Here is a 16457-nt window from a genome sequence, read left to right as displayed (position 1 = left end):
TCTTCTAAGGCCGTTAGCAAATGTAATCCTCACCTGATCTCTGGTGCTCGAAGTGGTGTTTGACGTGGTAGGCCTTCAGGCTGTACAGATATGAGCCTTTCTTCGGAGAGCCATAGTGAAGGTAGTAGTGGATCATATCGTATACGACGTAGCCGCCCAGCCCACCGACAAACACGCATACTCCGAGGATGTCTGGGAGCACGCAATGGATGGACATGTAGAAGACCGCCACTACTAAGGAGGCGAGGCCGGGAGGGAAGACCAGCCGAGAGCCGTCAAACGGAGACTGGAGAGAGAAAATAAATAAAAAGATTTATGTACAGTGGCCATTTTATGTCCTTTTTCCCCCCCGCAACAAAAAGCCATCACAGGTATTCATCAGACAGTAATTCAAAAATGATCAGCAAGTGGCGATATCTTTCACAGCATTTTCCTCAGCCTCTCCCAACAACTTGTTGCTGCCGTCAAACTCAGATTAGAGTCTGAATATTACAATATTTTTCTAATGTTTGTTTTTGTGAATAAAATATGGATTAGTAAGATTTGAAAAATCATTGTATTGTGTTTTTTTATTTACAGCTTATAGATAGTCCCAGAATCTTTGGAATCTTTTGTTTGTGAGATTTTGTAGTGCGACTTTTATAGCTTCTACAGGAAAAACATCACATTTCCTAATTACACCGACTATCAGTTATAAGGTTTTACATAGAAGAAGCTAATAAAAAAATACTCTAATTTTACAACCTAGTAAAACAGAAACTGAGATGAACAGCATTTTTCCCCACACACTGCTTCTGCATTGTTTATTTTAACTCTTTATTAAGCTAAGCTAAATCAGTTTCCCCCTGTGGCTTAAACTATACTGTGGTTAATGTTACAATAATTTAACTTACAATATTTGCACATCCGTAACTACTTATACTTGATATGTATTCAGTTCATAAAAGTATTTGGAAACAGGACAACGTTTGCGGCCCCCCTCCTCCCTGCAATATAAGATTACCACCTCAGCTGGTGCCATAAAGGATGATTTTAAACAAAAACAAATATTGCTTTGATGACTCACAGCTGTGACCTCAGCAGTGGTTGTTCATACCTTATGGTGCTGTCCATGCAGGAGGAAGTGTAGCGTGATGAGGTAGTAGTTATGAGCTGGTGGATTCATGTGAAAGACGAAGCGATGGATGCAGTACTCGATGAATGACCACAAGAACCAGCCCATCATAAAGAGGACAGGGAAAAAGTACTTGTGGATAGGGATAGAGAAGCCTGGGAACACACACATGCTCGGCTATAGATGGCTCAAACAGAAATGTGGACACACAAATGAAAATGAAAACACAAGTGACTGTGGCACAAACACAGGTGTGTGTGAGTTACCTGAAGTGAGGGCTAGCCTGGTGGTGCCCTGTGCCAGGGTGGTATAGCAGTGCCAGCTCAGATAAAACACAATAGGGAGCCACACAATAGGTACCCAATACCTGAAAGCAAGAGAGTGTAAGCATTAGTTCATGCTCTCACTCTGTTACTAGAGGACAGTGTATTCAGTTTACGATGTGGGCCATTAATCTGAACTGGGCCAGAATGGTGAACGACATGAGGTAAAGTTACAGGAAACGTTCTCAGTCCAGACTTTCCAGTAATTATAAAAAACATTTTGTTGTACTACGTTGTTTTATTTCCCCTTCTGGTATAGAAAGGGATTTCTGTAGTAGATAATAAAATAATAATAATAATAAATAAAAAAGAAACAAAAATAAACAGGAACTTTATCATTTAATTGTTAATCTATTACTTAATTACTTTGGTGTAGTATGAATATGGGGTCCTTCATCAATAGGAAAAAGTTGTAAATCTTTTAAAAATACAAAATCTATGCACTTCTTCATATTTCACAAAGTTGTCAAGCTGGCCCGACTGGAGCCTTTGCTGGGCCATTTCTGGCCCCTGGGCATTATTTTTGACACCCCTGGTGTATGGCTTTGTCCACGATGCATCAAAACAGGAAAAAGAGAGAGCAGGACGTGACCACAGGTGTGACACTGGTTAAATCGGAAATGACTGGAACCTCAGGTGAAGGTGGGTTGCAAAGTAGCTTGCAGAGGTAGGCTGAACAAGCATAAAATTGCATACATTTATAAAATTGCACTTTTCATTATAATTCAATCTTTGATCACGCCACTGAAGCAGATGTGTTTGCTTATCCTTTGGCAATCACAGAACTGCCGACAGAATTTTCAAGGTGGGAAATATTCTTTACATCAGAGCCCTCATCGTGTGGCCATTACACACAATGATTTGCGGAAACCATTGCATAAATGTTTCCATTTACTTTCCCTCAGTAATTGCTTGGCCTCCAGTAATACTGAGGAAACTTGGAGTTATTTTATTTGTTTATTTTTTTTAAACCAGGATGTATCCTTCAAAGACCACAACAAACAAGTATGCAGGACACTTTTCTTGTATTTGTGCAATACCTGCAAACACAGAAACATCCTGTCTCAGAGTAATACTGAAAAACTAGTTCGTGATTTATTAGTTCTAGGCTGGACCATTGTACCTGTATACTAGAGCACTTCACATTCGGACTGCGGGCTTATGTCTGGTTCCTACAGTATTTAGAAGTAGAATGGGAGGCAGAGCCCAGAGCTTTCAGGCCTGTCTTCCATGGAACCAGCTCCCAGTTTGAATTTAGGAGACAGACACCCTCTATACTTTAAAATCAGGCTTTGATAAAGCATAATTAGGGTTGGATCAGGTGAACCTGAATTCTCTCTTAGTTATGCTGCAATGGGTCCAAGCTTCTCTTTTCACTCCCTGTATGTTTATAAACTGCTAGTGTATTAGTCATTAGGAATTATTAATCTCTAGCTCTCTTCAGCAGTGTCTCTTTTGTCCTGTCTCGGGTCCCTCACCTCCAGCTGGTTGATATATAAATATAAACTTAATAAATAACAGTAAAATTCTGTGAAAATGTTGCACGAGTGATTGCCAAGCCTGCAAAACTGAATGTATGTTCTTATCTGATAAATGGCTAATTTTTCTTCAAGCTTCCTTTCTTACCAAGAAGTTTTAGTGATGGCCTCCATGATGGGGTTTCCAAACAGTCTGATAGGTCTGTCAACTGGTTGGTGTACCCACGCATCATATTTCTCTCTGAGGTGGCCCACCTGCCATGCCAGGGGCTTCCGCCAGTCCACCAAATCCTGCAGAAGTACAACGAAATGAAATGAGTAAAACCCGTTCTCTATACACGAGGAGGGGGGGGAAAAAAAAATCCAAAAAGTAAAACAAAACTTCTCCAGCAGGTGGCAGCATAGAGGTAAAAACTATACTGCTCCAAGGACTGGTCAGACCAGGAAGTGTTGCATGTGAAATTTGCTTGTTGCGTGCGTGTGCATTTGCAGGTTTACTTAAGTCTAAGTGAAAGCTTTTACAAGCTTTTCACAAGTTCCCTGTGTTTACAGCCACACAGGAAATGGGCTGCCATGGTGTGTGATGCGAAGACTGTCAGGTTTCACACTATAACATTTGGAAATATCAGGTGGAATCATTCTGGTAAGGAAACAGGGTGGGAAGGAGTCCTGAGTCAGAACTTGACCTTATGGCCCCACTGGTGTGAGTTGAGAAGAGTGAAAGAGAAGCAGCAAGTCCACTCTTTAATCTTAATTTTCCTCTTAACCCTGACACTTTCCTGTGATTAGTCACAAAATGATGCTTAGTGACCATGTGATGATGACTGTGTGTGTGAGAGACACCCCTATCATGACATCAGGCACAATCACCGGACCTTTACTGTTCCGTGTGCGGCAATTAATCATGTGTTGGCTGTTTACTGCAGCAGACTGTTTAGCTACCGGACACATATCACATTGTTTTAATGGAGCTAGCGACCCTGAAGAAGCGCTGCGCTGGAACACTACCATCTCTGTTCTTTATTACCCCTGCTCATTCAAGGCATAAATACAGCTGTGAACTGCAAAAAAAATAAAAATACTTTAAGCTATCCACAGATTAGCTGCTGATACGACTACAAAGTTCAACTTTAAATAAGGGGGGAGCCAAAAAACAAAGCAAAACCAGAGATGCTGCATCTTCTGTCTCACATGCTCTCCGTTTCTTGGCATCAACTGTAAATTACTCGAAAAGCAAACGTCTAACTTGATTTAATCCCGAGGGTGAGGTTCTGGTAAGCTCACTTGCAGTCATCCCCACACTTCTCTGCATATCTATCTTTATTTTATTTTTTGATTTGTATGCTTAAGTCCCAACTAACACTGGCATCACCCGAGGCAGTTTAACTCATTGAGAAAGCTCACATCCATTCAATTGTATGCATCTCTGGTATACTATATACACAAGCACACCTTCGGGTTTGGATTTATTAAAATCAGCGTGTTGTTTTATTTATTTTGGGGGAAATTAGTTGGTAGAATTGCATCAGAGCTGTGAACACACCAGGCACAAGTATCTGTCAACACGTTGACGTTACATGTTTACATAATCTGCCCATATGCAGATCGACTTATGAACACCTGCCAAGCGAATGAAAATCTGTCTTTTCTGCTACTTCTCACTGCAGTAATTGACATACAAAACACATTTTACAGTCGTCTCTCACACATGAATAATGAAACAATGCCAGTAGAAAATAGAAGCTTCTCTTTGCCATAACAAAGTTTGGTTGTTGCTTTAACCAAAACCATATCGATGAAAAATACATAATAAATGTGCACAATAAAGTAAAGAAATGTTAAAGTCAAAAACCTTTAAAACAGAAAATGTGATTGCAGACAAACTCTTAGAGATACAAAGAGAAAGTTTAATTTTTACAACACCGTCTTGTATATAACAAGAAAAAGAAAGAAGTGAAATTGTGTTTGTCACATGCTGCAAGGAGCTTCCCACAAACAAGTGATTTCACACAAAAAGGAAAAAAAAAAAAAGCTGGAAGATCACATTAAATTCCACTGTTGTCATATTGAAGTGGAACCAATGACAGTAGAAAACATTGCATTTTATACTTGTACAGTCACTGAGTGTAACCTACTGATGGATATACTGGGATGACTTCAAAAAAAAAAACAAAAAACAAAAAAAAAGACAATCCAGCTAGCATTTGCTGGTTATATAAAGCCCCAAGCTCAACATTTACTCTAAATATCAAGAAGTCTGAAAATTTACAGTGGTGCTTTGCTTGCATAAGAAAAGATACAGAAACCGGTTTCTGTGTTTAATAACAGGTGAACAAAGCCAAGCCAAGTGTGAAGACATGCTTCAGATTCCTGGTGTTACGCAGCTTGCAAATGTGGACGGACTGATTTAGCTTGAGTAAAGGTGAGTATCGAACAACCAGGACATTAAAGCGGCTACGATCCAGCTTAACCAGTTTGAAAACAAAAAGCGGGCCTTTTTCTTTTTTTTAAATGAGGAAGGCTAGCACATGACAAGTGTGCTGGTGATAATAACAACATTTTGCATAGCGCAGAAACTGCATGAGTGTTGCACATGGGTACAGTTACCCATGTTTGAGATGTGTGAAGGGAGTGTCCGAGCATCAGGATTCAAGTTACTGGAAGAAGCAAACCCTCAGAATGAAGGGCTTAAACTGACAGATCCCTGTGTCACAAAAACACTGGTGTTTGAAACCGGCCTTGCAAAACTTAAGTGTGTGAAGTCAAGAGTCATGGGTCTCGTTCAATAAAGCGTTGCCTGGCAGCAGAGAGAGCGAGACAGACTGGTTGAATCTGTCATTGTGGTGCTGAGCCTGTTAAAGTGGAAAAACACGTGTCAAACTGCACCATCACATGAGCATAGTTTAAATGAATGTCTGACTGTGTGTGCTTGAAGGTAGATTTCAGCACGCAGGGACAAATTCTTCTAGTATGAACATATAAAAAACACCTGCACCATTTTGAGTCTAGACTTTCAGCACTGGCTTAGATTTAGGAGTTCAGCAATGCTGCTTTGTCTTCTGTTTTGTACATGCTTGTGTCTGGCAGTGTGGGAAATCATGCAATCTGCAAACAGATGAAGCAGGGTGAATAACCAGATGGCGGTTCACCTACCCCGTCACGGGTAAGCAAATACACTTGTTAGGTCATCCTCCACCTTTTGTTTCCAGTGTCTGATCGATTGCTGCATAATTTCAGCAAAAGCACACATTGACTCAAAAAAAGATGCAGAAAAGACGCACTCTTCATTTGATCGCATATTAGCCCCGTCTCAAAACACGCACACACCTTATCGAGGTCCACAGAGCTGCAGAGGCTGTATGGGTCGCGCTCATCCTCGTCTTTCGCCTCTGTCGTCTGCTGTGCCCTTTCTCCTTCGGTCTGTTTATTGGCTTTATTTCTCGCTCTCAGAGTCTGAGAAAAAAAAAAGAAGAAAAGAAAAAAGGATGCCATTAGCAAGTATAATTTATTATTAAAATGGCCTAAGCCAACCACAGATGGAGAAAGACAGATACACATATTTATAGTGCGTGGCTTATGCAAAACAGGTAGACAGCTGCACAATATAGTACCTATTACATAGGCTATGTCTCATTAAAGATATATAAATAGAACAGGAGTCAGTCTTTTTGACAATTATGGCCCATCTGCCCTTTGCCCTTTTACCTCAGCCCCATAAACCGGGTTTTAATGGTTACAGTCACGTGTGACATATACCATAATGCTTTCAACCTTCAAATCGTTTTGTATCGCTGGACAGCTCCAACAAAGGATCATGCTATCACATATTGGAACACTGACAGTCAGTCATTACTTTGGTTTGATGTTTAGTTTGTGTTCTGCTACACAGAAGGAAATGCAGATATAAATGTAATACAATACGCAATACAAATGACTCAAACATATGTTTACATAATTCTTATTTAAAAAGGCACTGAAGGCACAGCTGTTGCAACTGGAGAGAAGCCATGTGGATAATGATGACAGCAGGTGATATGAATATGCAAGGAGTCCAAAACCATCTGAGTGTTTTGCTGATCAGATTTGTCCTCTGATTACTGACATCCAAAGATGAGCTGTAGCTAATGCAGACACAGTGCTGAAGATTTATAAAAGCACAACAGATGTTTTGTGTAGTGCATCATTTACTTTTAAAGAAATGGTAAATGGCCTGTATTTGTATAGCGCTTTTACTAGTCCCCCCTAGGGACCCCAAAGCGCTTTACACACCTATCCACCCATTCACACACTGGTGGAGGCAAGCTGCAGTTGTAGCCACAGCTGCCCTGGGGCAGACTGACAGAAGCGAGGCTGCCATATTGCGCCATCGGCCCCTCTGGCCATCACCAGTAGGCGGTAGGTGAAGTGTCTTGCGCAAAAACACAACGACCGAGACTGTCCGAGCTGGGGCTCGAACCGGCAACCTTCCGATTACAAGGGGAAACTCCCAACTCTTGAGCCACGATCGCCCTCTTCATTATCTTCATTATAAAGAATAAACATGTGTCCTGGTCTTCATCACACCATTCTTGAATATTTTGCCAGAGCCAAATTGTGACACAGCACATAACCATCTGATATTGATATCTCTTCTACCTTATATGAGTTGGAGCCAATTAATGACTGATAGGCTTGCGTAATATTTTTTTTTTTGTTTTTTTTTTGTTTTTGTTTTTTTAATTGATCAAGATGCAAAATGCAAACAACAAGAGGTCACATGACAAAGAAATAAAAAAGGAAAAAGAAAAAAAAAAAGGACAAAAAGGTCTGTGATAGACTGATGTTCTGTCAACAAAGCCTTGATTAGTCAAATTAATTGATTTATGCAAAACTGCACTAAGCAACAAACGGACAAAAACCCACAAAAAGATACATTAGCTCTTTCCCATGAAAATAAGAGCAGCTTGGCCTTTTAAAGCCACCTGCCAAGTCTTCATGCAGTAGACTGTGGGCAGATTATCCTTGTGGCCTTCATAAAAAAATTAGAATGCATGTCAAGTTACATTCTGTTTGTATGAAGTCAGCTCTGGGAATTGTCGGATTAACGCCCTGTTCTGATCGACAGCCCACGTCAGTCAGGTGAAATATTCATCAGCTGGTTGGAGTCACACATAAGGCCTCCTATGGTTTGTTACTAACATCGCCTTGGCAATTCAACACCTACAGAGGCAACGCTACACCCCCTCCCCCCATTATCACACCATACTCATCCTGAGAGAATAGTGTTGAAGTTGTAGCTCACCCTGAACTAGCAGAGCTCAATGTTTCTTTAACTTGATTTTCACATTCTCATCTTCGTGACTCTCGCTCGCGCCTTATTTTATATTACAATAAATCATCGTATCTGTGAATTTACAGCCGGTAACAACCTTCCACAGTTTTTTTTTGTTTTTTTTTTAAAATTAAAACAGCAGAAATATTATAAACAAGCCAAATCCTTTAAGCCAGTTTCATAAAGAAGTTGGTGGTTATGACCAATGTGGTTCAGATATGAGAATACTCGTGACGCTAATTAGAAGCAGAAACTAACAGCTTATAGCTGCTACCACGCCTCCATTTTTAAAAAAAATCTCTCTCTCACACACACACACACACACACACACGTAATGGCGAAAGCAATAAACAGACACACCCTCTGTATCTGCAGCAGCCATGGCCTACGTGAAACAGTGAGCAATGCAATGTTTATTGAGCTCTACCTCGTCCCACTTTATACATATGATCGAATAAATGTGACTCAGGCCTTGTTCCGTCAGTGAACCCTGCAGGTGTGGTGAGCTCAGGGTGAGGGTGGCCATTACTGCGAATGTAAATTTTCCACCAGATTTTCATTAAAATGGGAGGATCTGCGGCCTATTTTTGGCAAGGATGAGGTTAGTGATCCTGGATAAGCTGCTGCAGGTTTACAGAGCCTGTATTTGTTTGTGCTAGAAATAAATACAAAAGGTCAGGAAATAAACAATTCTTTCCCCTTTTCTTTTTTAAATGTTCAAAGCTTTGGTGTCGCTCTGTTCTGGGAACCTCTCATGTACATTCATGGAAAGCCAAAAATCAGGGAGATCAGCACCAGGATACCCTCAGAGGGAAAAAGAAAAAGAAATGACAATGGCCAAGTCACAAAAAGAATGAAATTGAGGAACTGGGGTTGATGTGGGCTGCAAAGCGGCTTGCAGAAGGACTCAGTACAGAGAACAGGTGATCAGAGTCACGCCCAGTGTGCAGGAACTAACAATGTGTTAGATTTTTGACTCAACTGGGCTTTTACAGATGATTTTAGACAGCAAGTCTGATGTGAAAAAAGAAACCAAAAACTAAACAAAAACTGTGCTTGAAAAACATAAATGACACCCAGCTCCCCAAAACGTAAAAAAATACTACCTGCATTTTCATGAAAGTAGCTTAAAAATCCCCCCAAAAAGCAGGCAGATACTCATTCATCTGGTTACTAAGCAAAGCCTCACTAAATATGCATCAATATTTACCAACTTTTAAAATAAATATAATATTACCTGTTCAAGTCTCGGTCAGCAGGTAATGCAAACACACACCTCACGTTCATGCCTTGACAAATACATTCAAACCTTCACATACCGCTTTAAAGTAAATTGTTTTTAGTAAAGACAGTACACAAACCCTACATGTGAACCCTCTATTACATAACCCCCTAACAATAAATCATACCCACTGTGGAACTCAGCACCACACACCACAAACATATAAGTACACAGGAACAATGCTCGCATTAGAGCAGCAGAGGATCTTTTAGTTTCAATCCTCCAGTTGAGATTCAAGTCATCATTTTTGTAAGATCAGTAAACCCAAGTCAACTTTATACTGAAAAAGAGAAATTCTGTATAAATATACACATGTATATTAGGGGTGCAACGATACACAAAATTCACGGTTTGGATCGGTTCGATACTTTGGTGTCACGGTTCGATATTTTTTCGATAAAAAGGCATGAACATTTTTTTGTAATTTGCCATTTATTACAATTATAAATATATATTTTAACTCAAAAGTACAGTTTTTAAATTTAATGTTGCTGAAACAACAAAATAATAAATCTGATCGAGAAATCACTCATCTTTGGAAAAGAGAGTTTATTACAGAGAAATGGCTCTTTCCAAAATAAAAGCTATACTATACGCTATATTCTCAGCAGCATATTAAACATATCAGGTCCCCATACGGAGAATCATGGCTGTCTAAATGACTTGGGTAAAGTTTGTAGCATGCGTGCTTGTTGTTTTTGTCTGCTTCCACTTGTCTTGCACTAGGATGATGTCGGTGTTAATGTGCAGTCATATTCATTGTGTTCCCACTAGTGCTGTCAGCGTTAATCTCGTTAAAATGACATTAACGCCATAATGCGGCAAATCTCCGTTAACGAGTTACCGCGGATCGCCCCGTGCGTGGGGCTGGACGGCGTCAACACGTTAAGAAGCTAACTGCACTAACGCACTAGTTCCCACCAATTGAGCATTGCGTGGTACATCCGAGATACTGTTTTACTTTTGTCCATGTCTGTGAAGGACCCCGGCCCACGTAGACCGCGAAGGCCGGGTCCTCCAAAGGATGCAGCCGACGTTTTGGGACACAGCTTCAGTTTCGGGTAGCGTTGAGGCAGTAGCCATGTTGCAACGAGCTTAGCTTCTGTCTTGCTAGCTCAGTGGATCTGCGCTTGACAGTGCAGCCTAGGCGGAGTAGTCGAACGAAGATCCACTGAGCGCTCAACAGAAAATTTTGTATTGTTCAATACATATGCGTACCGAACCGAAAGCACTGTATCGAACGGTTCAATATCGATACGAGTATTGTTGCACCCCTAATTAATAAATTACGTGTGTGTGTGTACACACATATATATATATATATACATATATACACATATATATACATATACATATATATACATATATATATATATACATATATATACATATATATATATATATACACATATATATACACATATACATATACACATATACATATACACATATATATATATATATATATATATATATATATATATATATATATATATATATATATATATATATATATATATATATATATATATATATATATATATATATATATATATATATATATATATATATATAAAATAACAGTAATCTTTACTCTTACAAAAGTGTAATTTAAGCTGTTTACAAAACATCTGATCAATCGATATGAGAAGTTATGGAATAAAATAACAGCATTTCATGTTTGTTTAATAGCTCAAAACCAGCTGCTAAACAAGAGATAACATCAAACTTCCTGCTGCCAGCATAAAGTACATGCTAATCTCAAACTTGCAAACAAAGTGAGTGGATGACAGACTTGCTATTAACATCATCAACAAACAACATTACATTCATGTTGTGTCTGTTTGCTTCTTCTTCTTGGCAATAAAATGGAACAGCATCAACAGGCTAGATGAACAGGACAAGCGTGATACAAAACAGTCAAACTAAAGCGGTCAAATTTGTGCAATGGGCATGTACCAAACCAAATTTAAGAATAATGTGGAAAGTCTCAAGTTCTTTTGTCCTGTTTGACACTAAATTACTTAGGATGTGAAAGAAAGGTGTAGTACTCGGCAGTTCTGACAGTTACATACTCGGAACACTTGGGTTTTTTTTCCCCCCCTCTTTTGTAAGGTGAAACACACAACCCTATACTAGTAAATAACTGCTATTTAGTTCAGTTATACTTATCATTGCTACTGTTAAATAAGAATTCAATTTAGATCAGAACAACAGTGTTCAGTCTTAAGACGCAAATGAAGTCAAGACATGAAATTTGTCTTGTTTAACCATGAAACATCAAATCAATAACATGGATAGTCTGATGACTTTTCCTGGAGTTATTCACCAGTAATCTTTAAGCACTGAAGGTGTAAATGGGGATAAAACTTCACTAAACCAACTGTAATGATTACCTTTTATGATAGCAAAAGCAAAATGTGCGAAGCCATCAACGGCTTTAACATTCACCTTTGAGAGGCGTCACATGGCAGCTTGGTAGCCAACAAAGGACATTTCTGTGACACAGGAAAGAGCAGCGACAGTAAGAGTGTGCCAAGGTGAGCCTTTGAGGTTTTGCATAGTAATACAAAACAAAAACAATAGCTATTAGGGAAATTTAAAGCCACAGCGCCATAGTTACAAGGTGTCCCTCAGGCTGTTCATCTAACAAGTCGCCAAAGTTTCGCTTTGTTTGCACACCTGACTTGGAATAACCAAGACAGGAAGCAATTCAGCAATTAACAGAGTGGTCACTATTATTTATAGCTAAATGACCTCACCTTTAAACTGTATCTTTTAGACAGAAAAACAAAGTGAATTTTACATTATTCTTTTAACATTGACAAGAATGCCCCTCACACTTGATACGTGTACACACTTAAATGATAAGTACTCTCAGTGCAGACTGCGCAATTTCCTTTGTTGTGTATTTGATATCAATCGCCTTATTTCTCGTGGCAGACTAAAAAAAAGATCACAGGTCCTGTTGCCATTGAGCAAGCAAATATGGTTTCCCTCAAGCAAATAAAACATATGTGCCATTTACCTGAAACAAATAAACAAAACCCCCATCTAGGCTGCAAGCGACCTACTTTAAATTAGTCTGAAACAACACACTGAAACCACAACAGTCTTTCGGAGTGCAACTGAAAACTATGAAGAGATGTGGCGTCTCTTTGTGGTTCTACTTTTCCACTTAAGGAAAGACATCCCTAATATCTAGACATTTGTTAATCACATAAATTTTAAACAGAGCACCGAAAAAGAGACATGCATCAACTCTAATAACCCAAACTTTCACACATTAGGACTTGAACAAATACCAAAACTATAACTTCATACAATCCAGTTTTGTTCTCTCATTTTTCATCCATGATTAATGAATCTGCTTGTAGTTTTATTGTATTCATAACAATTTCTAACAAGCACTGAGGGGTAGTAATTTTATGGTACACAAAACCTTAAAAATGTTAACGACATCTGCATCCACAAAGAAATCTGTTTACTTAGTTTAAGTCAAAACCCCATCCAAAGACAAGAATACATTAAGTAAAAAAAAAAAAAATTGAGCCATTTAGTGTTGGTGGGTGACGATTTCAAGGCAAAATTAACATTAAGTTCCACCAGGAAGTGAAGGAGGAAATTACATACTTGAGCATACTTGTAGACCAATGTTCATACCATGGATGCTGTAAAACCAGTATATCTAAATATTGGTTGGTTCACTGTAAACTGTGAAATGAAATTTTCAACTAAACATCGCTATGTATATTTAAGAGACTGTTTTCTTTGACTTTCCCCATTTGGTCTCAGCGAGCTGGACGTATCCACAGTGTTTTGGGTTTTTAGTAGAATTATAGAAATAATATGGCTCTGTGTGACACAGACTCAAAGATTAATAACATACTATAGTTACACACTCTGTTACTTAGCACTAATTAGCAGTTATGTGCATCTGTGCGTTGCTAACCAAGCTTTCTAGCATTAGTCGATAACTTGGCACTACAGCCAAAAGTTAACCTCACATACCAGCACTAAGACTGCCCAAAACCAAAACAATTTTTAAATATAGAGTTGCTAGAGGGAGATGATTCCCAGTGTCCACCCCTAAAAGGAGCAAGGCAGTATTAGGAATTCTACTCATTGCATGAGGACAGATACAGTCACATCAGAAGCTCTAAACCCCATCATGAGAGTGTGGTGAAGCTGATCGCTGTTTAACCAAAGAGGAACAGCAGTCACAAGCCAACTCAGAGTTCCTCTTTGCTTTGTACTCAAACTGTACTGATTTTCCACTTTGGTTAAAATACTTGTGGCTTAACTATAGGAATCAAATGTATGTAATGCAAATTAGTTTTACTCAGGTAAAGGTTCAAAGAGGGTTGGGACTAAGCAACAAAGCTGCGCTAATCTCCTGATTAACACTTCAACCCCAGTGCCTTTTCTCCTCCACTCAAGGTTCAAGGTTCAAGGTTCTTTATTTGTCACATGCATAGTTATACAAGTATAACACACAGTGAAATGTAGCCTGACACGCTCCTCGACATGTGCAAAAAAATTGGGGGGGGGGGGGGGGGGGGTGTAGAGGAAGTATACATACATACACACATATACACATACACACACATACACACACACACACACACACGCATTGGGTGAATGTGCAGTAGTAGCAGCAAGCAGGTGAATTCTGTACATTAATATGAATAGACATCTGACTATTTTACAGGATAGACAATATAAACATATTTAAAATTAAAGGAATTGAAATGTACATTGTGCCTGGGTTTAGTGTCTGGAAGAGTCCTGTCTCAGTCAATTATAGATGATGTGAGAGGGCGGGTGTGTGTGTTTAGGGCACGGATGGCTTGGGGATAGAAGCTCCTCTTGAGTCTCTCTGTCCTTGCCCGGAAGATGCGGAACCTTCTACCAGATTGCAGAAGTTGGAACAGTTTGTTGCCAGGATGGGACGGGTCCTTCAGTATCTGCGCTGCTCTAGTCCGGCATCTCCTGGTGTAGGTGTCCTGAAGCGGGGGGAGAGCAATCCTGCAGCAGCGTTCTGCTGTACGGATCACTCTCTGGAGAGCTTTTTGGTCCTTCACACAGCTGTTCCCAAACCACGATGTCATGTTCTGTGTGAGGATGCTCTCCACAGCGCCTGTATAGAAAATCCTGAGGATCTTTGGGGAGACCCTGAACTTCCTCAGTTGTCGTAGGTGATACAGGCGCTGCCTAGCCTTTTTGGTCTGGACCTGAATGTGGGCAGCCCATGTCAGGTCTGAGGAGATGTGGACACCAAGATACTTGAAGGACTGCACCCTCTCCACTGGAGCTCCATTGATGATAATGGGCTTGTAGTCTCTGTGCTGACCCCTTCTGAAATCCACCACCAGCTCCTTGGTCTTGCCGACGTTCAGCTGGAGGTGGTTGTCCTGGCACCACGATGCCAGATTCTTCACTTCATCCATGTAGGCCGTCTCATCGTTGTTGGAGATGGCACCCAACACCACTGTGTCGTCAGCAAACTTCACAATGGTGTTGGAGCCATGGGTGGCCACACAGTCTGAAGTGTAGAGGGAGTAGAGCAGTGGCGAGAGGACACATCCCTGAGGTGCTCCTGTATTGATGGTGATGCTGTTGGAGAAGCACCTGCCCACCCTCACCACCTGAGTTCTGCCAGTGAGGAAGTCCAACACCCATGCACACAGACGGCTGTTAAGTCCCAGATCCCTCAGCTTTGTGAACAGTCTGCAGGGCACTATTGTGTTAAACGCTGAACTGTAATCAACAAACAGCATTCGCACATAGTTACCCTGTTTGTCCACATGGCTGAGAGTGGTGTGTAGGACGTGGGCGATGGCATCCTCTGTGGATCTGTTGGATCTGTAGGCGAACTGCAGCGGATCTGTGGTGTCTGGGATGGAGGAGGAGATGATGTTCTTCAGCAGCCTCTCAAACACCTTCATTACTACCGAGGTCAGTGCAACTGGCCGGTAATCGTTCAGGGATGAGGGTTTGCGGTTCTTGGGCACAGGGATGATGGTGGATCTTTTGAAGCATGTGGGGACCACAGACTTCGCCAGAGACTCGTTGAAGATGTAAGTGAACACACCTGCTAGCTGGTCAGCACAGCAGCGCAGCAGACGTCCGGTGATGCCGTCTGGCCCCGCCGCTTTCCTTGTGTTCACTCTCCTCAGTGCCGCTCGGACGTCATGCTCCGCGATGCTGGTCACCGGTCTCTCGCTGATGACGTCACTGTCCTCGGTAGTCAGGCGGTAGATAGCATTAGCCGCCTGGCTAACCTCGAAACGGGCGTAGAACTGATTCAGCTCGTTGGTGAATGCAGAGTCAGCGTTGATCAGCGCAGTGTCCCTGGCTTTGTAGTCCGTAATGGTGCGTAGTCCGTGCAACATACTCCGTGTGTCGCCCTGGTGGAAATGGGACTCCACACGTTCCCGGTACCGGCATTTGGCATCTCTCACCGCGCGCCGCATGAGGCCGCTTTGTAGGCGCTCATATCGCCAGTGGCGAGACCCGCGTTGTAGGAGGCGGTCCTGGCGTTTACTGCAGTGCGGATCGATCTGTCCATCCACGGTTTCTGGTTTGGGAATGTGGTGACTCTCGCAGTGGGGATAATCTCCTCCGCTAGCATATTGACGAAGCATACTGCTACTTCCGTAAACTCGTTGATGTCGACTGCGCATGCTCTGAACATGTCCCAGTCGACGTAGTTGAGTGCGTCCTGTAGCGTAGCTTCTGATTGGGCAGTCCACCGTTTTACCTCCCTCGTGGTTACTTCTTCCCTCCGTATGCTTTGTTTATACTGGGGGATGAGGAAGATGGCGTTGTGGTCAGACTTCCCAAAAGCCGGGTGTGAGACAGCTTTGTAGCCCTGCTTGTATGGCGTGTAGCAGTGATCCAAAATTCGATCCCCTCTCGTTGGACACGAGACATGCTGGTAAAAGTT

The 16457-nt window shown here is 41.1% G+C and overlaps 1 protein-coding gene across 2 annotated transcripts in view; it reads right to left on the bottom strand.

Annotated features, from left to right (window-relative positions):
- Nucleotides 1-16457, bottom strand: part of fa2h (fatty acid 2-hydroxylase) — a 38210-nt gene that overhangs the window by 795 nt on the left and 20958 nt on the right. For both annotated transcript variants that reach the window (XM_080303448.1, XM_026172931.2), the window contains exons 2-6: nucleotides 6243-6368; nucleotides 3064-3206; nucleotides 1381-1481; nucleotides 1097-1269; nucleotides 34-286 (exon numbers count right to left, since the gene is read on the bottom strand). In XM_080303448.1, the coding sequence (XP_080159574.1) occupies nucleotides 34-286; nucleotides 1097-1269; nucleotides 1381-1481; nucleotides 3064-3206; nucleotides 6243-6368 (796 nt within the window). The remainder of the gene's footprint in view (nucleotides 1-33; nucleotides 287-1096; nucleotides 1270-1380; nucleotides 1482-3063; nucleotides 3207-6242; nucleotides 6369-16457) is intronic.

This window comes from Astatotilapia calliptera, chromosome 7 (genome assembly GCF_964374335.1).
Source record: "Astatotilapia calliptera chromosome 7, fAstCal68.1, whole genome shotgun sequence".
In the NCBI taxonomy this organism is placed as follows: Eukaryota; Metazoa; Chordata; class Actinopteri; order Cichliformes; family Cichlidae; genus Astatotilapia; species Astatotilapia calliptera.
This window is presented reverse-complemented; position numbering and strand designations above follow the sequence as displayed.